General features: G+C 38.6%; 1 protein-coding gene across 2 annotated transcripts; it reads left to right on the top strand.

Moving 5' to 3' along the window:
• On the top strand, positions 1-24,144 carry oprl1 (opiate receptor-like 1). Of its 2 annotated transcripts, none has more exons than XM_072277093.1 (4): positions 1-211; positions 354-593; positions 19,398-19,753; positions 23,087-24,144. In XM_072277093.1, exons 2-4 carry the CDS (start codon positions 367-369, stop codon positions 23,605-23,607), a joined length of 1,104 nt encoding a protein of 367 aa, XP_072133194.1. In that variant the 5' UTR covers positions 1-211; positions 354-366; the 3' UTR covers positions 23,608-24,144. The 2 variants fall into 2 exon arrangements, with proteins under 2 accessions (XP_072133194.1, XP_072133202.1); XM_072277101.1 differs by having other exon boundaries at positions 1-227.
• The last annotated feature ends 869 nt before the right edge of the window (positions 24,145-25,013 follow it).

The raw sequence follows: 25,013 nt of genomic DNA, 5'->3' as shown, positions 1-25,013 counted from the left end.
GACTGTGAGGGGCCACATCGTTAAAACTGGGAACCTTCTCAGCACCATCCAAAGAGAAGAATGTGTCTAAAGATTTCAAAATACCTAACTTGTGGAGGATTTCAGATCCATCATTCTGTACTGGGCGGAACAACGAATGGAGGAAAATCAATGTGCTATCAAGCTGCACTTTGAAATTCATTAAGCTTTCTGAAGTCCTTCTCTGCCACGGGTACAGTGCTTGAAACGTAATTTTGTATTTAGTTGTAATAATCTGTTCGTTATTTAAAATTAGTTTTTATATGCAAGTATACAGCAGAAGTGTATTTCCACTTGAAAAGATACATTGTGTTTCTTATGTTGCCTTACTGCAGGTCAAGAGGCACAATGGATTTTGACACGGTCTGCGCTTTGGGGAGTTTTAATCAGTTAAAATATCTTAATGACTCTTTCGATGAAAATTACACGATTCTTCTTGATCGCTGGTCTGACAATGTCACCGACCTCATAATAGACTGGTCAACCACGACTAAAATTGCCACCATGGTGATCTATCTATTTATTTGCATAGTGGGGCTGGTGGGCAACTGTCTGGTAATGTACGTTATTGTCAGGTAAGCATTTTATTTTTCATGTTTTACATGAGTTTATTTCAAACAGTTTTAAAAACGTTTATATAGACGGGAAACTCAGTTTTTTTGTGTGCGTGAGTGTGCTGCCTTAGAGCGCCCTCATAGGGATAGGACTCGGGTCTAAATTCATATATCCTTCATATTGCAATGTAAAGTACGGTAAAATACTGAATTCAAATGTTTCACAAATAATAGCTGTTTTATTTTTCATTCAGATAGGTATATAATAAACTTACATTGCGGAATAAATTGATAAGGATTTACAAATAACGGGAGTGCTCAATTCCTCTGAGATTATGTAAATTGACGTTGCAACCCGGTTTTTATTTAGTATTTCTGTTCTTTCGGAACGTCAGATTACAATCTATTTTATGTAGGTATTGTATGTTTTATAGTGTTAACCGACTCTTCTTACGGAGAAAGGGGATGGAAAATTGCCTGCTTGGAATGTTTAGGTTTATTCTGGGATGGGTATGCAGGAAATAAATGACTTTTTCCATTGTTTTCACTCCATCTGTAAAATGTAAAATACATTCATATCCAGATTAGTTCCTAATGCAACGATCTCCTTTTTACAATATTTTATCAATGTGTGTTGGATTAAATCGGTGTAACAGTGAAATATGGCATTTTGGACTCAGGTCGAAATTGATTCACTTCAAATTGGGAACCAGTTTCACCGCGACTGGTTATATGCGTTAAATCAAATGTAACCAGTTTTCAGATTAGTTACACCGTATGATGAAGTTAGCAAACACATTAAAAATAATAGATTAATCAACAGTAATAGATTCATGAATATTACTGGCTCTAATTTACTACAATTCTTATCTCTCCCGCTCACCATCCACAAATCCATCCCCTCCCCCAATGATATATCCTGACTCTTGTATATTCATTTAGTTTGGTGTGATCATCAGAAAGAGATGTATGTTCCACTCGTTGCTGATGTATTCTCTTCGATTTTTTTGCTCTGTACAATTCTTTGGTAAGGTAACTGATTACTTTTGTCTTTATTCAAAACATTATAGTAAATTGCCTTTTAATTCTTTAACAACTTAGTTGCTTCGTCTCTTTAAACATCAAGTAGATATGTTCTCATTTATTTTAAAGGATAAATTCAATATTTTTACATTTAAAATCCATTATAATAAAATAACAAAGAAACCACGTTGTGGAATCTTTTGGCTCGTTTGTCAGTAGATGGGAAACATTGACACTGTGTCAATTGCAGATTCTCTCTCCTGACTTATCCACTCTCAATGCAATTTGGTACAGTGCCTTGAAAAGGTGTTCAGACCCCACAACTATTTTCACATTTTACTGTCGCTTTTTCTAAATTTAAATTATATTGAAGTAGGATTTTAAGCTAATGTACAAAATATTGTGCATCATGTCAAATCAAATGAAAAATTCCAAAGTCTGTCAACAATTTACTAAAAATTAAAAACCAAAATTGTGAGGCTGAAAAAAATCACCCCCTTAGTAATTACTCTGATAACTTTCCTCAGGTGCAATATATTGTATTATTTTACCAACTCACCAAATTTGTTAATGTAGAAAATTGGAGGAGCGATTATCTTCAATGAATCCATAAGATTAAATACCCCCTCTCTGCAAGGTCCAACAGTATGGTAGATTTTCATCAAAATGAAGGCAAAAGGCAAGTCAGGGAAATGATATTAGAGAAGCACCAATCTGGGGAAGGGTATGAGACCATCTCAGAGGCACTGAATATAACTCAGAGCCCAGTGAAATCCATCATGAAAAAGTGGAAAAAATATGATACTACAGCCACACTGCTTGGGTCATGCTGCCCCTCTAAGCTTAGTCGCTGGAGAAGAATGACACTTATAAGAGAGGCTACTGTAACGCCAACAGTCACTCTGAGTGAGCTGCAGAAGTCAGTGCTGCAACTGGAGATGAAGTGCATGGCTCCACAATCTCTAAGGCCTTGCACAAAAAGGGTATTTATGAAAGAGTGGCAAGGAAAAAAACCCTGACTGGAAAAAAAAAGCCTATCATTGTCCGTGAAGACATTGCAAAGCATCTCTTAGAAAATGTGGAAGCAGATCTTGTGGTGGGTGGGACTAAAGTGGAATTTTCTGGCCTCAACAGTGCATGTGGCGTTACTGTGCCTCAGCTATGTAACACCACCCCTATTGTAAAGTAAGGTGGAGGTAGCATCGTGCTATGGGGATGCTTGTTAGCAGCAAGGACTGGAAACCTGGTCAGGATTGACGGAAAGGTGAATGCTGCTAAATACAGAGAGATGCTGGATAAAAACCTGCTAGACTCTGCCAGAAAGCTTAAACTGAGGAGAAAGTTTGTCTTTCAGCAGGACAACAGCCCTAAGCACACTGCCAGAGCAACTATGGAGTGGCTTCAAATAAAGACATTGAGTCTAGCCAGAGTCCTGGCCTTAACCCAATCGAACATCTCTGGCAAGACCGCAACACTTCTGTCCAGGTCTGCTCCCCAACTAACCTGGCACAGTTTGAGCAATTTTGCAAGGAGGATTCTGCAAATCTTACTTCACTGCATTGTGCAAAGCAAATAGGGACTTATAGCTGTGAGGTGGTTCAACTAAGGGGGATGAATACTTTTGAAAAGCTGACATTTCAGTTTTTGAAATTTTAGTTTTTTCATCCTTTACAATTTTCCATGTTTTTTGGGCTCTACTGTGGGGGGGGGGGGAGGAGCACATGATTCACAAATAAAAATTCTCAGTTAAATTTATCAGAATCCATAGAAGTGATACTCATTTATGTGAACAAAGGGCTGGGGCTGAATACTTTTTCAAGGCACTGTAAATGTCAACAATTCCTTGAAGCAAATAAGAGCACCATCTGGTTTTGGGACAGATAGCTCTCTAGAGATTCCAATTTGATTATGCTTAAACGTCAAATTTGAAATTTACCTGCTATTTCCCAGGTGAAATAGTTCAATTCTGAAAGCTTGGAAAATGAATTTTACTGGCTTTAATCCACATAAAGCAGAACATTCCTACCACTGTACTTGACCTGTAACTCTTCCCCATTAGCAGACATCATCTCATCAGTGATACATTCACCTCCTTTCTTCACGGATATCTGTGTCTTGCCTTTCTCCCTCTCAATCAGAAATATATGTCTCTTATAACATGTTCTGCTTTCTTTTCCATAATTTGTCTGTTCTCTCCTTCAGAGAAATGTGTCCCTTTCAAAGAGATTATCTCTCCTCTTTCAGAGGCAGTCTAAAAAATGTCTTTATGAAGGCTGTTCCCTGCCCCTCTCCCCATTCACAGAGATACTTTCCCATAGCCTGTCACAAAGGCACATCAATTCTTTATATTTTATATTTCTGGTTGCATTGTAAATACTGTACATGCTGGTATTCATGTACATTTTATTCCATATCAATACATTAATGTCCAATGTTATTTTTATAATACACTATTCTTTATAATTGTTGAATGCTAATTTTTCTTATTGCATGCCATGCTACCACACCACAGCAAATTTCTATGGATGTAAGCCGACCTTTGGTTTGTTGAAGGTTGTACATATTTGCTTGCACCTGCGTTGCCGTGTGCACAGACAGTTATAGTGCACAAACAAGTGATGTGGCAGTCAGATCACACATACAAAAAATGTTCCTGACTTCTTAATAAGCTGCTAAAGAAGCATTTATTAGTCTTTAAACAGCAGCTTGCTGCTGCTGTTACTGTGTTGCATCGTTGCACTTATGAAACAATTTAAAATATGGATAAGGCGATATGCATGAAATAAAGAAATTGTGGCTCCTTTCAATACCTTTTAAAGATACCCAAAGATGTTTTGAATTGGATTATGCTTAAAGATGCATAGTTAGATGTATCTTATTTCTGGCAAAGTTTTATAAAGAGTTAATGAGACGAACAACTAGATTATTATTTTTTGTGGGATAGGTAAGGAAAGGTAAACTATTTAGAACATGAGGAGAGTAGTCCTGTGGAACATTTTACATCCAGATAATAGAATTTGTCAGAACTCCTGCTTTATTGGCTGGTGGCAAACTATTCATAGGATGGAAATGGAAATCTGACTAAATTCTAGACAATGATCCTACTGCTTCATAATCCTGTAATGCCACCCTTTTTTCTCACAAATAATAAAATTAATCTTTTACTAAAATATCTGCATCCAAAACTGCTATGTGCTGTCTGATGCACTTTTAGCACTACCCCATAAAGCAAGGAAACAGGCTTTTGGATCCATCTTTTTGAACTGAATATTAACAAGAGTGAATTTAGAGAGCTGTAGCTCTTGCTGCTGATGTACAGCAAAGTCGTATTTAGATTAAAGATTAGAGAATATGGCAAAGTGTGAAAGGACTATCTTCCCAAATCAATGCTGGTCTATAAAGAAATTGAATGTTATCATTTGCCAATGTCATGTCTAAAATTGCAAAACCATGACATGTAGGAGGCAAAGAAATGGGGGAGGATCTATTTATCATTTAGCTAAGTATTTTCCATGACCATTTATTGATTGCACCTTGGTGTGACCAGATGATTAAGATGTGAAGAACATCATTACATAAAGAGTTCTTTTGCCCTTTATCCTGAGATCCTAACAAAAACACTTCATGAAAATAACTTTTTTTTAAACATCAATGGGGTATTGTTCGGATGAATAGATAACATTGACAGGAATTCTATAACACCCATTTAACACTGCAGTGTAGCCAAATTGAACTCAATTCATTGCATTTGAAACCATCTGGGAAATGAGCAATCTTCATTGTTTTATTATTTCCTGCTATTCAAGATACTAAAGAGCAAATAAAACAGCAAAATTGTAATTGCTTGAGATTAAATCAAATCCTCACTTAAGTATACACATACTTCGCTGGGGTTTTTAACATGTGTTTTATAAATTGTGTTTCCAATTTTTCTTCTCTGGATTCTGTACGGGCACTGCCTACAGCAAAGGTGAAAATTTACTTTGACAAATTTACCAAAGCAAAATGTTTCTGATGCTCAAAAATGCAATTAATATTTAAAAAGTCAGTAAATTCTCAGTTAACACAATTATGGGTATTTGGATCAGGGAAGATTCATTATGAAAGGCTCATGAAAGTTAATCAATGTAAATTGTGAACTATATATTCCAGATGGGACCCACCATTTACATATACCATCCAAATGTCCCTTTCCCAGAACTTTCTTTTTTCTCCATCAACAGCCCCACTTGCTAAGAATATCATAGAATTATGTGGTGAGGCCCCGAGTTCACCAGCAATGTAACTTAGTCATGAGCATATACCAAAATATGCCGTCCCACGTAACACCTCTGAGAAATGTTGACTACAAAGGCACTCCTCAATGGTTATCATCTGTCAAAGCTTCTCAATAATCCAGAAGGATTCAAAACCTATTAAAGTGAAATAAGCTATTAGAAAGATTGCAAATTACTTTGAAATGAATCATAGAGGAAAGTAAAATGATCACGCTACGAAACACTTCCAGGTTACGGAAAACATTAAACTGGGCACAAAAAGTTTTAATACAGAATGACTTGCTGTATTCTATTCTGTTTAATCTGCCTTTTATCTCTTTCTCTTCTATTTTACTAGATCTATATATGAAGTCAATGATTTGCAATGTTAGCTTTTCTTCAAATACTGTCTGACCTTTGAATATTACCCACATTTTCATTAAAACAGCAGTCTTCTTGCATTGTTTCAAATCTAGTTTTCTATGAGGTGCTGATAGTGTGGTTTCTCTACACTGAAGAAACCAAGAATGGCTGATTGCTTTGGAGGACCCCTCAGTTTCCTCTACAAGCAAGACTCTAAGCTTCTAATGACCTGTTTAATATTTTGTCTTGCTCCAAAACCATCCTCTTTGGTTTTACCCTTTCACACAACTCAATAGAAACTCAAAGAGCTACTCCTCTTCTTCTAATTGCGACATTGCAGCCTTCTGGCATGATGATGAAATCACCAAATTCAGATCATGAGCTATTTCAGCCTTGATTTCTGCATTCCCAGCACTTTTATCTTTGTCTCACTATTTCATTTTAATTCCTCTCTTCTTATTCACACCTCCTGCAGACATAACGTGACCACCTTCTTACAGTTGGCTCCACAAACATCATTCAGTGTACCGTAGTCTCCACATTATCACAGACCTTTGTCTTTTAATCTGTTCCCCTTACCCCTTTTTTCTGCCACTTAAAATGTATTAATTGTTAACTTTTCCTTATTTTGGCTGAAGATTATCAGTCTGAAACATTAACTCTTTCTTCCACAGATGCTGCTTGACCAACTGAGCATTTCTAGTCATTTATATTTTTATTTCTCTGTAGCCTAACCATCTCCATTCAAAAACTGGTTTCATGTGAACCTTGCTGCAGATTCTGTAATGTAAGTGCTACAAAATCTCAGCAAATTCAGAGTCCAGCAAAGGAGCATAGTTGGAAAACTGATAGCAAAGCTTAGTGTCAAAGTGTGATGCATCCATATTCAAGCTATAGTCCTGACAAGTCAGGTCTTAGATACTGGTGATTTTCTGTGTAATTAGAAAAAATCCTGGTCATTAACACTGCTCCAGCAATTTATTAATTTTTGGGTCAGGCATGCTAATTAGTTTCACATAACCATTAATAATTTGGCTTTTTTTTGTTTAATTACTGCTACTTGTTGCTGTGAAGTTAAGACCATAAGTTACGATCCATTTGGCCCACTGTGTCTGCTCCACAATTCAATATTGATTCATTGTTGTTTTCAACTTCATTCTCTCACCTTCTCCCTGTAAGCCTTAACTACTTTACTAATCAAGTATATATCAATCTCTGCCTAGAATACACGCAATGATTTGGCCTCCACTACCCTCTTTGGAAACAAGTTCCACAGATTCACCACCTTCTAGCTGAAGAAACTTCTTTTCACCCCTATCATAAACAGATGTCTCTTTACTCTGAAGCTGTCCCTTGGATCCTAGACATTTCTGCTCATGGAAACTCCTTCTCCACATTCGGTCTATCCAGGCCTTTCACTATTTGACTAAGATATTTGTGCACAAGAATGTGAAATACTGACATTAAGTTTTAACCTATAATTTGAACATTGATGCAGTCTTTGTAATCTACAAGCTACTTTCATATTCTGGCAATCTGAAGTCTTATCCATTTGTGGCTCATTTTAATTTTCCATCAGCTTCCTCAATGTTTTTCTTGTAAGTTTTATTTCCCTTCTGTATCATGTTGTTCTGAATCCTAGGGTAAGTGGCCACAGAGCTTTAGCATGGAAATTCAAATGTACCTCACAGACTATACATCTATGGTCAGATTAATGACAATAATTAAACTGGAGTTCATACATAAAGGTAAAGAAGCACAAAATGAGTATGTTATATCAACAAAACAGATGAACTTAATCAAAGACAAATATTTAGAAACCAAAATAAAACCATAAACAACAATTTAATTCCAATTATCATTGCCCTGACTTAATACTTCATGTGTATGAGGCAATTAGTGTTCAATAACAGTATGGTGTCATTTTTAAATGGTATGACTTTGGTAATTAAACTAAAGCATAATAATTGCTGTAAGGTATGATGCAGATATTATATTTCACATTGAGTATTCATCAGTTGAAATTGTTACTGCAAAAAAAAAACTTCATTAATTATCTGTGAATCCAAAATTCACTTATGGAACATTCTCATGGAGATTACACCACTGTCTTGTAAAATGAAGTATCCAGTGGCTATCTGCTGCAACTGTACTGTCTGTGCAGAAGTGGGTTGGTTGGAATTGGGGAGAAGCAGTTATACACATCCAGGACAACGGAGCTTCAGACCTCGGTAGAAACAAAAGGTGCCAGAAACACACAGCAAATAATAAGGGTCATTGATCATGAAATGTTAACTCTTGTTTCTCCTTCCACAGAATGCTGCCAGGCAAATGTTTCAAGCATTTACAATTCTAGCATCTGCTTTTTTTAATTATCTCTTTTAAGCTGTTGATATAATAAAATATAAATTATAATTTGGCCTTGCACAGATTTATCAGCAATGCTGGGAATAAAAAATTGCTGTAACTGCATGGACTAATAAATATTAAAAACATTTAAATCAGGTTAGAGGAAAGGTTTAGAGGCATTTAGGCCAGTTGGGACTAGCTCAAGTAAACAACTGGATCAGTGTGGAGGATTTTGGCTGACAGGCCTGCTTTAGTACAGTATAATGCTGTGACTCTATGACTTGATAAACACAGACATCCCACCTCTCCCGGAAGTTCCGGGAGTCTCCCGCATATTAATAGTGGCTCCCTGATGCCCGCAAATTATATACAATGTCCCGGAAATCAATTTTTTTGAGATCGTTGGAGAGAGCGAGCGCGAGAGAGAGCATGAGAGAGAGCGACCGTGAGATCGACCATGAGAGAGAGAGCGTGAGAGAGAGCGAGAGCAAGCATGACAGCGCGACCGCAAGAGAGCGAGCGCGACTGCGAGAGAGAGAGAGAGAGAGAGAGAGCGTGACCACGAGAGAGAGAGCGAGCGTGACCACGAGAGAGAGAGTGTGCGCGAGAGAGAGCAAGAGTGTGCGAGAGAGAGAGAGCGAGCGCGAGCCATGGCAGAGTGTTCCAAAAAAATAAATAAAACGTACGTCACCCCAGACTACACTAAAGTGTACCCCTGCCTAACAGGGGTCAAAATTAATGACAGTGTTGCTCGCTGTGCTGTTTGCAACAGTGACTTTTCTATTGCCCATGGTGAGGGGAGACCTCATAGAAACATTTCGAATGTTAAAAGGCATGGACAGAGTGGATGTGGCAAAGTTGTTTCCCATGATGGGGGAGTCTAGTACGAGAGGGCATGACTTCAGGATTGAAGGACGCCCTTTCAGAACAGAAATGCGAAAAAAATTTTTTAGTCAGAGGGTGGTAAATCTATGGAATTTGTTGCCACGGGCAGCAGTGGAGACCAAGTCATTGGGTGTCTTTAAGGCAGAGATTGATAGGTATTTGAGTAGCCAGGGCATCAAAGGTTATGGTGAGAAGGCAGGGCAGTGGGACTAAATAGGATAAAATGGATCAGCTCATGATAAAATGGCGGAGCAGACTCGATGGGCCTAATGGCCTACTTCTGCTCCTTTGTCTTATGGTCTTAAGACTGTAAAGGACATGCTGAGGTGAGTTTAACAGGCGTCATTCGTTCATTAGCATAGCTAACGTTATTTAAACTAGCTGGCTAGCTGCTAAGGAGCTATTCTAATGCAGACATCCCACCTCTCCCGGAAGTTCCGTGAGTCTCCTGTAAATTGATGGTACTACCTCCCTGAAATGAGTTTTTGCAGGATGGGATGTCTGTAAACAGAGAATCTAACTTTTACGATGTACTAATTATAGCCTCAGTAATACACATACCTGGCTTGACTTTGGCTCTCATTTGTAATTAAACCTATAAATTTAAAGCTGGTCTAAAAGGAAATTGCTTTATCTTCCTATGGCCTATAATTGCTGCCTAGAACCTGTATGATTTGATTGTTTCTTATCTGCCACAGATGAAGATTTCCTATTTACATTTTAAAACGTTTCTGTCCTGGAGAGGCTGTATATTTATTTATTTACTGATAATTACAACTACTGTTGTGGTTGACATGCTGATACATGTTAGTGTTGCTTGCGAATGCTGTTATCCTGAGTTTGCAATGTACAGTGAAAATACAAGTTTATTTGTTACATGGTCATTTGTGATTTTCCTATAAGAAAGAAACAAGCATAAAATCTCATGATTTATAAACAACATTAGAACTGCCCCCAACATCATAGACAATAACTCTCAGTAGTCATAAATGCTACGTCATAAAAATAGGAAATACTATGAAATTGGGTACATTGTAGTCTTAGAAGAATTTTAATAAGCAATATGTACATCTAGGTGATTCCTGTCATTTAATATTTTTAATGTCCTTTGTTAAACATATTATTTTATGCAGTATATTTGAAATATAGCCAACTCTGTGGTTTCAGCTCATTTTATGCACCTGACATTGTTTGATACTTGACTGAAAATGAAGGCTTGCATCTGTTAACTATTTTCATTGCAAGCTTTGTGACAAGAAGAAATTAATCGCCAAACATACACAAACTCTGAGGATGTTCTTTAAAAGTGATTCTGGACTATGAAGAAGACTTCCACCTTCTTCATAGCCCAAAATCAGCTTTAAAGATCACCCTCAGAGCTTGCATATATTTTGCAATTAATCAAGGCTGTGGATAGAGTGGCAGGATGGAATATATAATGTTTGAAAATTCAAACAATGTGACAGTAATGTGCCTTGAGTATTTGACTGCTTCTTTGTGAATTCTGGGATCACATTTTGAATCATTTTAACCCATAAATTCTTCTTAAAGAAGGTGATCTTCCGTCATTATCAACTCATGATATGGATCTGCTCTAGGGTAATAGAACTGAAGAAATTAGCTACATTTAAGGCATAATGTTAATTATGTAATTGACCTGTGATTTCAATCGGTGAAATAAAACTCATTTTTTCTTTTATAGATCTCTTCCTATGGACTGATTTGTTACTGTAATATTTAAATACCTAGCAGAACAGTGGATTGTGGTCAGGAAAATAAATATTTAACTTCATCACTTTCAAATGTCATTATTGTTAAGTGACAGAACAATGTTATAATTGGGAATTTTGTTTACAGCATATGATTTGCTTCTTGCTAAATTCATGACAGCAATTAGAATGAAAATATTCTTTCTGATGTATTGATCCGGTTGCTTGGTAAACTGCAAACACCCAGCTGGTAAAGCTGTGCAGGGTTAACTGGTGATATGAGTATTCGCAGCAACAGTTCTAACTTGACAGAGGCACATTTGAGAGAACACAGTGATGTGGATCTACTCCGATCTCCACTCTTATCATGGCAGGCCTAAAATGGAAAAATGTCAGATGGTTGAGTTTTGAAGCAGTGGTTATTGATGTCCAAGCAATAAATAAATCTCTGTACCTGTCTTAGGAGTCACAGTAGTCTATTGTACAATTATAAGCAGCTTTCATTCAACTTCTGGTATATTTCATACCTGTTTCTTTTGCAAGATTTGTCTTTTGTATGCATGGGAATTTGTTTCGATGACATGCAGTTCCAAATCCGAACACTGAGGTATGAGACTTTGTATTGATAAATTACATGCAAATTGATGAGAACACTTAAATTTTCTCTTGGACTGACAAGACCTCCTGAGACAAATCCAGGAAACTGATCATTTTTCTACATTTAGAAAGCATGGTACTGCATTGAAAGTTTCAGATGATAGGAGTGTAGTTAATTGTTTGGACCACACATGTTTGAGTCCTGAGCCTTCAAGAGGTAATGCTGTTTGGTAAAAGATAATGATACTGTGAATAGAAATAAGATTTTTACCATAGAATATTCATTAACTGTAAATATATTGAGAAGTATTAGGAAAACTAACTTTGCAAACAAGGCAGATGACTTAGTATTTGGTTCTTACAGTCAATGATTTTTGGTTCTTACAGTTAACAAAGTATATGGAAAACAACTTCAAATAATTTAAACAACAGGAATTCTGCAGATGCTGGAAATTCAAGCAACACACATAAAAGTTGCTGGTGAACGCAGCAGGCCAGGCAGCATCTCTAGGAAGAGGTGCAGTCGACGTTTCAGGCCGAGACCCTTCGTCAGGACTAACTGAAGGAAGAGTGAGTAAGGGATTTGAAAGTTGGAGGGGGAGGGGGAGATCCAAAATGATAGGAGAAGACAGGAGGGGGAGGGATGGAGCCAAGAGCTGTACAGGTGATTGGCAAAAGGGATATGAGAGGATCATGGGACAGGAGGTCCAGGAAGAAAGACAAGGAGGTGGGGGGGGGGACCCAGAGGATGGGCAAGAGGTATATTCAGAGGGACAGAGGGAGAAAAAGGAGAGTGAGAGAAAGAATGTGTGTATAAAAATAAGTAACAGATGGGGTACGAGGGGGAGGTGGGGCATTAGCGGAAGTTAAAGAAGTCGATGTTCATGCCATCAGGTTGGAGGCTACCCAGACAGAATATAAGGTGTTGTTCCTCCAACCTGAGTGTGGCTTCATCTTTACAGTAGAGGAGGCCGTGGATAGACATGTCAGAATGGGAATGGGATGTGGAATTAAAATGTGTGGCCACTGGGAGATCCTGCTTTCTCTGGCGGACAGAGCGTAGATGTTCAGCAAAGCGGTCTCCCAGTCTGCGGCGGGTCTCGCCAATATATAAAAGGCCACATCGGGAGCACCGGACGCAGTATATCACCCCAGCCAACTCACAGGTGAAGTGTTGCCTCACCTGGAAGGACTGTTTGGGGCCCTGAATGGTGGTAAGGGAGGAAGTATAAGGGCATGTGTAGCACTTGTTCCGCTTACACGGATAAGTGCCAGGAGGGAGATCAGTGGGGAGGGATGGGGGGGAACGAATGGACAAGGGAGTTGCGTAGTTCATGCCATTAGGTTGGAGGCTACCCAGACGGAATATAAGGTGTTGTTCCTCTAGCTATATAAGGTGTTGACTTCTCTAACTTCCGCTAATGCCCCACCTCCCCCTCGTACCCCATCTGTTACTTATTTTTATACACACATTCTTTCTCTCACTCTCCTTTTTCTCCCTGTCCCTCTGAATATACCCCTTGCCCATCCTCTGGGTCCCCTCCTCCCCAACTCCTTGTCTTTCTTCCCGGACCTCCTGTCCCATGATCCTCTCGTATCCCTTTTGCCAATCACCTGTCCAGCTCTTGGCTCCATCCCTCCCCCTCCTGTCTTCGCCTATCATTTTGGATCTCCCCCTCCCCCTCCAAGTTTCAAATCCCTTACTCACTCTTCCTTCAGTTAGTCCTGACGAAGGGTCTCGACTATCAAATAATTTAAAGTTACATTGTGTACAAGGATAATTTACAGTCAAATAAAACTATTCCAAGAAATAGGGATAAGTATCAATCTCAACTAAAAACATTGGAGCTACTTGTTTAGAACGGAATCAGAAGACCATTAGGTCCCATAATAATTCCACATGATAAACTTGTAATGGGCAGACTCTACCCTCATTTGGAGGGGTCATGGGGGAAAGGGCATGCTTATGGACATTTTCAACCCCTCACTGCTACGGGCAGAAGTTCCCACTTGCTTCAAAAAGGCAACAATTATACCAGAGCCCAAGAAGAATAATGTGGGCTGCCTTAATGACTATCGCCTAGTAGTACTCACATCTACAGTGATGAAATGCTTTGAGAGGTTGGTTACATCTAGACTGAACTCCTGCCTCAGCAAGGACCTGGACCCATTACAATTTGACTATCGCCACAATAGGTCAATGGCAGATGCAATCTCAATGGCTCTCCACATGGCTTTAGACCACCTAGACAACACAAACACCTGCGTCAGGATGCTGTCAATCGACTGTAGCTCAGCTTTTAATACCATCATTCCCACAATCCTGATTAAGAAGTTGCAGACCTGGGCCTCTGCAACTGAATCCTCGACTTCCTAACTGGAAGACCGCAGTCTGTGCGGATTGGTGATAACATATTCTCCTCGCTGATGATCAACACTGGCGCACCTCAGGGGTGTGTGCTTAGCCCACTGCTCTATTCTCTATATACACATGACTGTGTGGCTAGGCATAGCTCAAATACCATCTATAAATTTGCTGACGATACAACCATTGTTGGTAGAATCTCAGGTGGTGACAAGAGGGCATACAGGGGTGAGATGTGTCAACTAGTGGAATGGTGCCGCAGCAACAACCTGGCACTCAATGTCAGTAAGACGAAAGAGCTGATTGTGGACTTCAGGAAGGGTGAAACGAAGGAACACATACCAATCCTCAGAGGGATCAGAGGTGGAGAGAGTGAGCAACTTCAAGTTCCTGGGTGTCAAGATCTCTGAGGATCTAACCTGGTCCCAACATATTGATGTAGTTATAAAGAAGGCAAAACAGCAGCTATACTTTTTTGAAGACAGTTTGAAGAGATTTGGCATTTCAACAAGTACACTCAAAAACTTCTATGGCTGTACTGTGGAGAGCATTCTGACAGGCTGCATCACTGTCTGGTATGGAGGGGCTACTGCACAGGACCGAAAGAAGCCGTAGAAGGTTGTAAATCTAGTCAGCTCCATCTTGGGCACTATCCTACAAAGTACCCAGGACATCTTCAGGGAGTGGTGTCTCAGAAAGGTGGCGTAAATTATTAAGGACCTCCGGTACCCAAGGCATGCCCTTTTCTCCCTGCTACCATCAGGTAGGAGATACAGAAGCCTGAAGGCATACACTCAGTGATTCAGGAAAAACTTCTTTTTTATTTGGCGTGTGCCTGCGTGTGTGCATGAGTCTGTGCGTGTGTCCGTGATAATGTCTTTTCCATGGCTTTTTACAAGGCGCGGAGCAAGAGAGACTGTGTGGCGCACCACTCCTCACACAGACATTTTCGCAGTATTTTCCCTTTAGTTTACGAGGTCGAGTTGCGATCTCAACACTCAACCCGGCACGGATGGAAAGTGTACTCAGGAGTGGGCCTGACTGGTTTCGAACCCAGGAACCTCTGCTCCCAGGTCTGGCGCCGATGTCGTTGCGCCACCAGCCGGCCCAGGAACAGCTTCTTCCCCTCTGCCATCTGATTCCTAAATAGACGTTGAAGCTTTGGACACTACCTCACTTTTTTTTAAATATACCGTATTTCTGTTTGCATATTTTTTTAATCTATTCAATATACATAATTGATTTACTTGTTACTTTATTATTATGCTTTGTTTTCTTTATTATTATTTTTCCCTTCCTGCTAGATTATGTATTGTATTAAATTGCTGCTGCTAAATTAACAAATTTCACATCACATGCCAGTGATAATAAACCTGATTCTGATTCTGGTGAATAGACAGATAATATGGAATGGTAGTGGGAGATAGAGTTGGCCACTCTATATCTTCTTGCCAGATAACTCATTTATTTTTAACAATACCTTACAATTGTCTCTTTTGTCATTTTAACAGTATAAAAGGGTATAATGTATTAGCTCTTGATTTCAAGGAAGCATTGATCACAGCCTTGAAACTTTTTCTCAGCCCAGCAGTAGTTTCTTCCCGGAGTCAACCATGATTCCTGGAATCATGTAGATGAGCAATTAATTACTGATTGCAAACCATTTAAACAGGTTGCAAATGTAATTAATTACATGTAAAAAAACTACAATTATTTTCATTGTTAAGAACCTAAGATGTGTGTTTGACAAACACCTTCTGGCATGACAATGTAGCACTGAAATCAATTTCATTATTTCTGTGTCATTTAACAAATTTCTCAAGGTCTTCCTTTAATCATGCTCACAGAATATTCATTTTATTATTGAGATGAAAACCAACCAAGAATGGGACCTCCTTTTTAGATTATGAGAACACTCAGACCTCTTTTATTGACACTTAGAAATGCATGCATGCATTAAGAAATGATACAATGTTTCTCCGGAGTGATATCACAGGAAACAGGACAAACCAAAGACTAACACTGACAGAACCACGTAATTATAACTTATAGTTACAGCAGTGCAAAGCAATACCATAATTTGATGAAGAACAGACCATGGGCACAGTAAAAAAAAAGTCTCAAAGTCCCGAGTCGATCGACTCCTGAGTCCCCGATAGCAGGCAGCAAAAGGGAGAAACTCCCTGCCATAAACCTCTAGGCACCGTCAACTTGCCGATACCTTGGAAGCAGCCGACCATAGCCGACCCTGAGTCCATCCATCCGAAAACTTCGAGCTTCCGACCAGCCCCTCTGATACAGCCTCCCGAGTGCCATCATCTGCCGAGCACCTTCGACCTCTCCCCGGCCACTGAAACATGCAAAGCGGAGGATTTCGGGGCCTTCAGCTCCGGAGATTCCGGTTACCACACAGTAGCGGCAGCAGCAAAGCGGGCATTTCAGAAGTTTTCCAAATGGTCCTCCGTGCTCTCCAGTGAAAATGATATCATATCCGTTAAATAGGGGCCGTGGACAATTCTGATTTGATGGAGATAGACGTGAGAAGCACAGAGGAACATCTGGAGAAATTTCTGAAACGCCGGTTCACTGCCGTTGTTACTGCGCGATCGAGAATCTTCCGGAGGGAAGGCCTCAAAATCCCCAGCTCTGCCTGCTGCTGGCAACCGAGACTGAGGTCAAATCGTTCAGATAGAGATGGTGCTCGGAACTCAGTGTCGGAGGGCTGATCAGAGGCTCAAAGTTTTTGGACGACTCAGTGTTGGACTGTGGTTGGGCATGGCGGGGAGAGTTTTCTTCTTTCTCCTGTCTGTGTGAGATGTGGGACTTTTGAGAAACTTTGAACTCTTTTAATGTGCCATGGACTGTTCCTTCATCAAGTTATGGTATTGTTGCACTGTTGTAACTATATGTTATAATTATGTGGTTTTGTTAGTTTTTTCAGTCTTGGTCTGTCCTGTGTTTTGTGATATCACACCGGAGCAATATTGTATCATTTCTTAATGCATGCATTACTAAATGACAATAAAAGAGGACTGCGTGTCCTCATAATCTAATCTAATCACGTCTGTCTCCATCAAATCAGAATTGTGCACGGTCCCCGACTTGACAGATAACAGATATCATTACTGAAGTGGCCGTGCGCCACCTTCAGGCTGTGCCACTTGCCCAACAATCCCCTGATTTAATCCCAGCATAATCACAAAACAATTTACAATAACCAATTAACCTACCAGTCAGTATATCTTTGGACTGTGGGAGGTAACGGGAGCACCCAGAGGAAATCCATGTGGTCACGGGGAGAACGTACAAACTCCTTAAAGGCAGTGACGGGAATTGAACCCTGGGTTGCTGATACTATAAAGCATTGTACGAACCACTACATTACCACGCTGCCCCCCCTATGAAGCATTTCCCTATCACTGACATGAGAAAATCCACAGATGCTGGAAATCCAAAGCGCGCACACAAAATGCTGGAGGAACTCAGCAGGTCAGGCAGCATCAATGGAAAGGAGTAAACAGTCAATGTTTCAGGCCAAGATCCTTTATCAGGACTCCTAATGAAGAGTCTCAGCCTAAAACGTGGAATGTTTAAACCTTTCCATAGATGCTGCTGGCCATACATTTCCCAATGTTCAAGGGCAATTTGTTTGTACAATACAGCATTGTGTGTACGGTTGAAAACTGACTGAATTTATTTTATTTAAATCACTTATGTACTCTTTACTTCAGGTTAATCCTGACATTAATAGGTATGGTACAAACAATTTTATAGAAAAACAATCATCAATCATAGCAAGTGGGTTTCATAATACTGCTATGAGATCAGCATTTATACATTTGTAGATCATTTTCATCAAAATTAGTCATGTGTCAACTTCAGCTTCATGTGATGGTATTTTCTGCAGCTTAAGTGTTCATAAACTAAAATATGTTGTTCCATTACCATTCGGATGTTAATGGCAATAGTACTGTAATGTGAGCTGTTTTGCTGTTCTATTGATGCATTTTTTGTGTAATAAAAGTTTCAAACAAGATTTCATTTTATGTGATGGGAGGAAAAGCTTTAGCAATAAGGTAAACTATTATAGCTTGTTTTTTTAATTCTAAGGCGCTGCAAGTTTTATGATGCCCATCATGCTGTTTGGTGTTTATAGTCATACTTTATTGATCCCAAGGGAAAATGATTTTCATTACAGTTGCCCCAACCAAGAATAGAGTATAAATATAGCTATATAAAATCATAAATAATTAAATAGTAATATGTAAATTATGCCAGGAAATAAGTCCAGGACCAGCCTATTGGCTCAGGGTGTCTGACCCTCCAAGGGAGGAGTTGTAAAGTTTGATGGCCACAGGCGGGAATGACTTCCTATGACGCTCAGTGTTGCATCTCGGCATTTCACTGAAGACTGCTGAATTTGGATGTTTCACTTGCTGTCAACCAATTTTAAAGGCACTGAATTTCTAGATATAATTTTCAACCTATCAGAACTCTATTGGCATCCTGGAACCACTGTGACATCTTGTCCACATTACCCTTCAAGTCCTTATGCCTGGGATTCTCAATGGAAGAGTGAAGAGGAAATCCAGAAGAAATTCTCGTAACATAGAAAATGTATGGAGCAATAGAAACCTGTAGTCATAATATAAATTATAGAAATTTAATGTGAAAATATTTGGAAAAAAGGGTTTGAGAAAACAAAGGAATGAAATTGCTCCTTTAGAAGAGTTGCATTGGTTCAGGAGTAATTGAATGAATAACCACTTCCTGCAGTGACATATTTTTGATTTTAACTTAGTAAGAAAGAAGATAGTTTTTTCCACCCAAAGAACTATCAATTCATTTGCAAGTAGATACAATCATTCTTGTTTGTGCCATGGAGTGATTCATCTGTGCAATTATTACATTGTTGTTCACTGGAATGCATTGTACTAGATGTAAGAAGTCAAGCAATGGACCAGCCTTTCAACAAAATATAGTACCAGAACAATTGCTTCTGTAATAGTCATTTCACAACAAACAAAACATAATTAGGTGGCAATTTTCTGTAAATTATTGAGGTGGAAGTTGTATGATTTTGTCATTGTGCCATCAGTACTCTCTGCTGGATTAATATCTCATTTGTAAGGTAAAAATTGCAGAATGGATTGTGTATTTATGACAGCAAAGTTTCAATATCTTTAATAAATGTGATGTATAAATCTGATCATATGTTCAATTATGCTGGTTAAGTTCCAAGTAAAACTCCAACTTTCATAAGGTTCATTTCTTACAGATATACCAAGATGAAGACAGCAACAAATATATATATATTCAATCTTGCACTTGCAGATGCTTTAGAATTAATAACATTACCTTTCCAAGCAACTGATGCACTCCTGGGATTCTGGCCTTTTGGAAATATTGTCTGTAAATTAGCAATCTCAATTGACTACTACAACATGTTCACCAGTATCCTAACTCTGACAGTGATGAGTGTCGATCGGTATATTGCTGTCTGTCACCCTGTTAAAGCATTAGATATGCGAACACCCTTCAATGCCAAGGTTGTCAATGTGTGCATCTGGGTATTTGCTTCTGTAATTGGAATACCAGCAATGATCATGGGATCAGCTGACACCGAAAATAAGGGTAAGTCACAGCAAAATATCACCGTACACCGAGATGTATGTAATATTAAAAAAAAGTATACCTTTACTAACATTACTGATGATCTACAGAGTGTTACTGCTTGTAAGTTCCAATGATCTGGGTTCAACCATGACCTTTGTTGCTGTTCATATGGTGTTTCCATCTACTCCCTGTGACCATAGTGGTCAATCCAGGTGCTCCAGTTGTCCTCCCACAATTTAATGATGATTGGGTTAGTAGAGTGGTTCAATTGATGGAATGTGAGGAGAAAAGCACCCAGGAAAAATTATTAGGGATAGGGCACCAAGGTAACGAAACGGTTAGCATGACATTATTGCAGCTCAGGGCATCAGAGTTCAGAGTTCAAATCTGGCACCCTCAGCCAGAAAGTTTGTATTTTCTTCCCTTGTGTGGAAGAACCCTCCAGGTCCTCCAGTTTCTTCCCAGAGTCCAAGGACATTGTTTAGAAGGTTAATTGGTCATTGTAAAATGTCCTGTGATCAGGCCAGGGTTAAATAGGTGGGTTGCTGGGCAGTGTGGCTTGTTGGGCTGGGAGGATTTGTCCCTAAATAAGTAAATAGTAAATATGAAGATTGCTCCATTAGCTGGTCAGGGAGTGAAAATATCACATTGATTCAGATATGGATGCAGTCTAGAGGTTGAAGAGCTAATTGGAAAAGTGCAGTAAACAGATTTAATATGTAAATACAAGATTCAGTAGATGCTGGAAATCCAGAGCATCATGCATAGACCTAATATGTATCTAATCTGGGGTATTTTTGGTCTAAGGATGTTTAGTACACAGGGAGCTTGACGGAGATTTCTTTTAGCATCACAACTTTGCTGACATTATATACAGTATTTACAATTATCTATATTGTGTATGAACAATATATTTGCCATAAATCATAGCCCAGGATGATTATGTTTTCCTGTAGGTAAATATTTTCAGCAATGGCAGCCATTCCAATAGTGAAGTTTGTGCAGTGAAAATTACGACTGAGAAGGTGCTCAGGAAGCTTAATGGTTCGAGGGTGGATAAATCTCCTGGACCTGACGGAATGCACCCTCGGGTTCTGAAGGAAGTAGCTGGAGGGATTGCGGAGGCATTAACAATGATCTTTCAAGAATCGAAAATTTTAGCATTGTACCGGATGACTGGAAAATTACAAATGTTACTCTGCTATTTAAGAAGGGTGGGAGGCAGCAGAAAGGAAACTATAGACCTATTAGCCTGACATCAATGGTTGGGAAGTTGTCGGAATCGATTGTTAGGGATGAGATTGCAGAGTACCTGGAGGCACATGACAAGATAGGCCAAAGCCAATATGGTTTCCTGAGAGGAAAATCCTGCCTGACAAACCTACTGCAATTCTTTGAGGAAATTACAAGCAGGGTCGACAAAGGAGATGCTGTAGACGTGATGTACTTGGATTTTCAGAAGGCCTTTGACAAGGTGATGAGGCTGCTTAGCAAGGTAAGAGCCAATTAGATAGTTTAGGGGAATGGGCAAAGAAGTGGCAAATGAAATACAATATCGGAATGTGTATGGTCATGCACTTTGGTGGAAGAAATAAACAGGCAGACTATTATTTATGGGGAGAGAATTCAAAATGCAGAGATGCAAAGGGACTTGGGAGTCCTTGTGCAGGATATCCTAAAGGTTAACCTCCAGGTTGAGTCGGTTGTGAAGATGGGGAAAGCAATGTTGGCATTCATTTCTAGAGGTGTAGAATATAAGAGCAGGGATGTGATGTTGAGGCTCTATAAGGCACTGATGAGACCACACTTGAAGTATTGTGTGCAGTTTTGGGCTCCTTTATTTTAGGAGGGATATAGTGGCATCGGAGAGGGTTCAGAGAAGATTCACGAGAATGATTCCAGGAATGAAAGGGTTAATGCATGAGGAATTTTGGCAGCTCTTGGGTTGTATTCTCTGGAGTTCAGGAGAATGAGGAGGAATCTCATAGAAACATTCTGAATGTTAAAATGCCTGAACAGGTTATATATGGCAAAGTTATTTCCCATGGTAGGGGATTCTAGGACAAGGGGGCACAACTTCAGGATTGAAGGACGTCCGTTTAGAACTGAGATGTGGAGAAATTACTTTAGTTAGAGGGTGACAAGTTTGTGGAATTTGTTGCCATGAGCGGCTGTGGAGGCCAAGTCATTGGGTGTATTCAAGGCAGAGATAAAAAGTTCTTGATTAGCCAAGGCATCAAAGGGTATGAGGTGAAAGCAGGGGAGTGGGGATGACTGGAAGAATTGGATCAGCCCATGATTGAATGGCGGAGCAGAATCGATGGGCCAAATGGCCTGCTTCTGCTCCTATATCTTATGGTCTTAATTAAACACACAATCTCTGAGTAATATTCCTTTTTCTAATTTGATTGGCATTGTGAGTACAATGTTGGGAGAGTGTGAGTAGTGGAGGCAGTTTCAAACACTGGACTCAAAGAAAAAAAGAATTTTTTAAAAAATGAATGAAAAAATATTGCAGAGTTATGGAATAAAGCTGGGAATGTGTGATAAATGAATTTATCTTGCACAAAATTAGCATGGACTTATTCTGTAGCATTTGTGTGATTTGTGCCTGCTAGCACCTCTTAGCTATCACCCTTACTAGGGTCAGATAGCTTAAGGCAAAAATTTTAATTGAGAACCTAGAGTCTTCTGCTCGACATAATTTGGTTGATCACTGAACAAACTTGCTTAGTGAATGGCCTGAGAGTACAGTCACAGCATGACACATTTATAATGACAGTTTCCACAACAAGTACAGAAATGGGATAAATTAGACATAACGTAAACAGTGTGACTTTAGAATGGAGACTGAATAAAATATTCATTTTCTGTTTGAGTTAACTCTCACCTAATTAGGCCTGATTATGCTTGAACTTGTCCCTTCATATTTAATCTCTTAGTGTATCAAATAATAATTCAACATTTATTTTAAATTTTATTTAGAGGTAAAGCAAAGAACAATGAACCACACCACCCAGCAACCCACTATTTAACCCTAGCCTTAGCACAGGACAATTTACAATGACCAATTAACATACTAACCAGAATGCCTTTGAACTGTGGGAGGAAAACGGAACATCCGGAGAAAACCCACGTGCTCCTGGGGAGAACGCACAACTTCTTACACTTGCTGCTGGAATTTGACTTCGAACTCCAACATCCCAAGCTGTGACAGCGTCGCACCAGCCACTATGCTACCATTGCACCCCTGCCAACATGCAAGCTTACTGCAAAACACTTGCAAGCTTACTGCAATAGATGTGATAATATTCAAATGTTAATACGTTTTACTTGTTCCTTTTCTTTCAGAAATTGAATGCCTTTTGGTTCATCCTCAGCCCCACAGTTACTGGAAGCCTATAATTGAGATTGCTGTGTTTTTCTTCTCTTTTGTCATCCCAGTTGTTGTCATAACTATTTGCTATACATTAATGCTCAGGCGGTTGAGAAGAGTGCGCGTGCTTTCCGGATCAAAGGAGAAGGACAGGAACCTGCGCAGAATCACAAGAATGGTCTTGGTGGTTGTTGCCGTCTTCATTATCTGTTGGACTCCAGTCCATGTTCTAGTGTTAGTGCAAGCTGTGTGTAATCGTGAAATTTTAACTATTATGCCAAGCTGGCATTTTTGTGTTGCCCTTGGCTATGCCAATAGCAGCCTCAATCCCGTCCTTTATGCCTTTCTGGATGAAAATTTCAAAAGATGTTTCAAAGAATTTTGCTTTCCCTCTGCTCTTAAATCGGAACTTAAGACATCAAATGGAATGAGAAGTATCACAAAGGGCATTGCACTCTCATGTAAGAACACAGATGGCAATGAAAATGCTGCATGACTAGAAATGGGGGCAATTTCAGCTGTTGGCCATCAGAAGAACAAAATAATCAAATATGGAGATGATCCAAACTATAGGCCTTTGAAATAAATACTACTGCTGCAATTCTAGCTCAAATAAATTAAGAACTGGTTCTTAAAAGAAAACAACTAATAAAAAGATGAATTTCAGACATTGAAAAATTGCACTAATTGATACGAAAAATTAACAAAAATATAAACAGGCATATTAGTTCAAATTTCAAATTTTCAGACAAGTCAGATTCTCCACTAATAACTTTAAGCAAATCTTTGGACGATAAATATTTCATTTAATTGTCAGATGTAGTGTGTATACATATATATAAAATTTATTGCATGCTACTGAAATATACTGATCATTTCATCGTATGGGAACAAGTAATTAAGAGCAATGTCTGGCTTTATAAATATAACATTAAAAAGTTATTACAGTTACAGATGAATTAACTTTAAAAAAAGACTTGGAAATTTAATATTTTTGGATGCTTATGACCCAAGTTAAAATACCTAAAGCATAACAGAAAATAAAATATTGTAAAATTATTTATATGAAACATAAATTATATTTATTCAATTGTAATAAAACTTTTTATTGCAGGGCATGAGGTACTCAAAGAACCATATAATAGTGTAAGTTTGCACTTTACCTTTATTTGTGATTGTTTACAAAAGATGCAACTTTAATGCTTGCAGCATGAACCACATTCCAATATAATAGTCCAATATTCATTTTTGCCAGTTTCTACTTATAAACACATTTGTAAAGTGGAATAGATGATTTCTGAGTATAAAAATATTATTTTAATGTTTAGAGCATATCTTTATGTGCAGTGAATACACTTACAGGGTTTAATATCAGTCTCTGTAAACAATTCCATATCAACTTCATCTTTTTGCTATTTCATAATCAGTATTTCCTGTATATAATTGGTTCACAGACCTTAAAAATATCAGATATAGGAAATGAAATTTGAGCATATTAAACACTTATAAATAATTCAAAATGTAATTTCAGGCTTTGGTCATTCAAATCACCATTTAATCATTCTCTGCAGATGGTCATATCTATAATCACATTATACTTTTTTGAGATTAATTTTGAATGTTGTATAAATGTTTCTAGTAATTTCCATTGAGGAACTTATTTTCATAGCTAAACATTTTCAAAGAGCTTTGTACAATTATTTTGCAATAGGTGCACTAATTATGTAAAAAGTATTTTATGTTAATAATTATATAAGTATTAGTCTAGTCATAATGCAATTGTGTATTTGTCTGTTAATTGAAATTAGCTAAGATTCAAGAAATGTTTTGTCTGACTGTATGTACATCTCCAAGTTAAAGCTGAGCCGTGTCATCTGTGATGCCAGAATATTCCAAAATATT

The sequence above is a fragment of the Mobula birostris genome, chromosome 2, assembly GCF_030028105.1.
Source record: "Mobula birostris isolate sMobBir1 chromosome 2, sMobBir1.hap1, whole genome shotgun sequence".
Taxonomy (NCBI): Eukaryota; Metazoa; Chordata; class Chondrichthyes; order Myliobatiformes; family Myliobatidae; genus Mobula; species Mobula birostris.
Note: the sequence above shows the minus strand (reverse complement) of the source record. Positions and strands in the feature narration are given on the sequence as shown.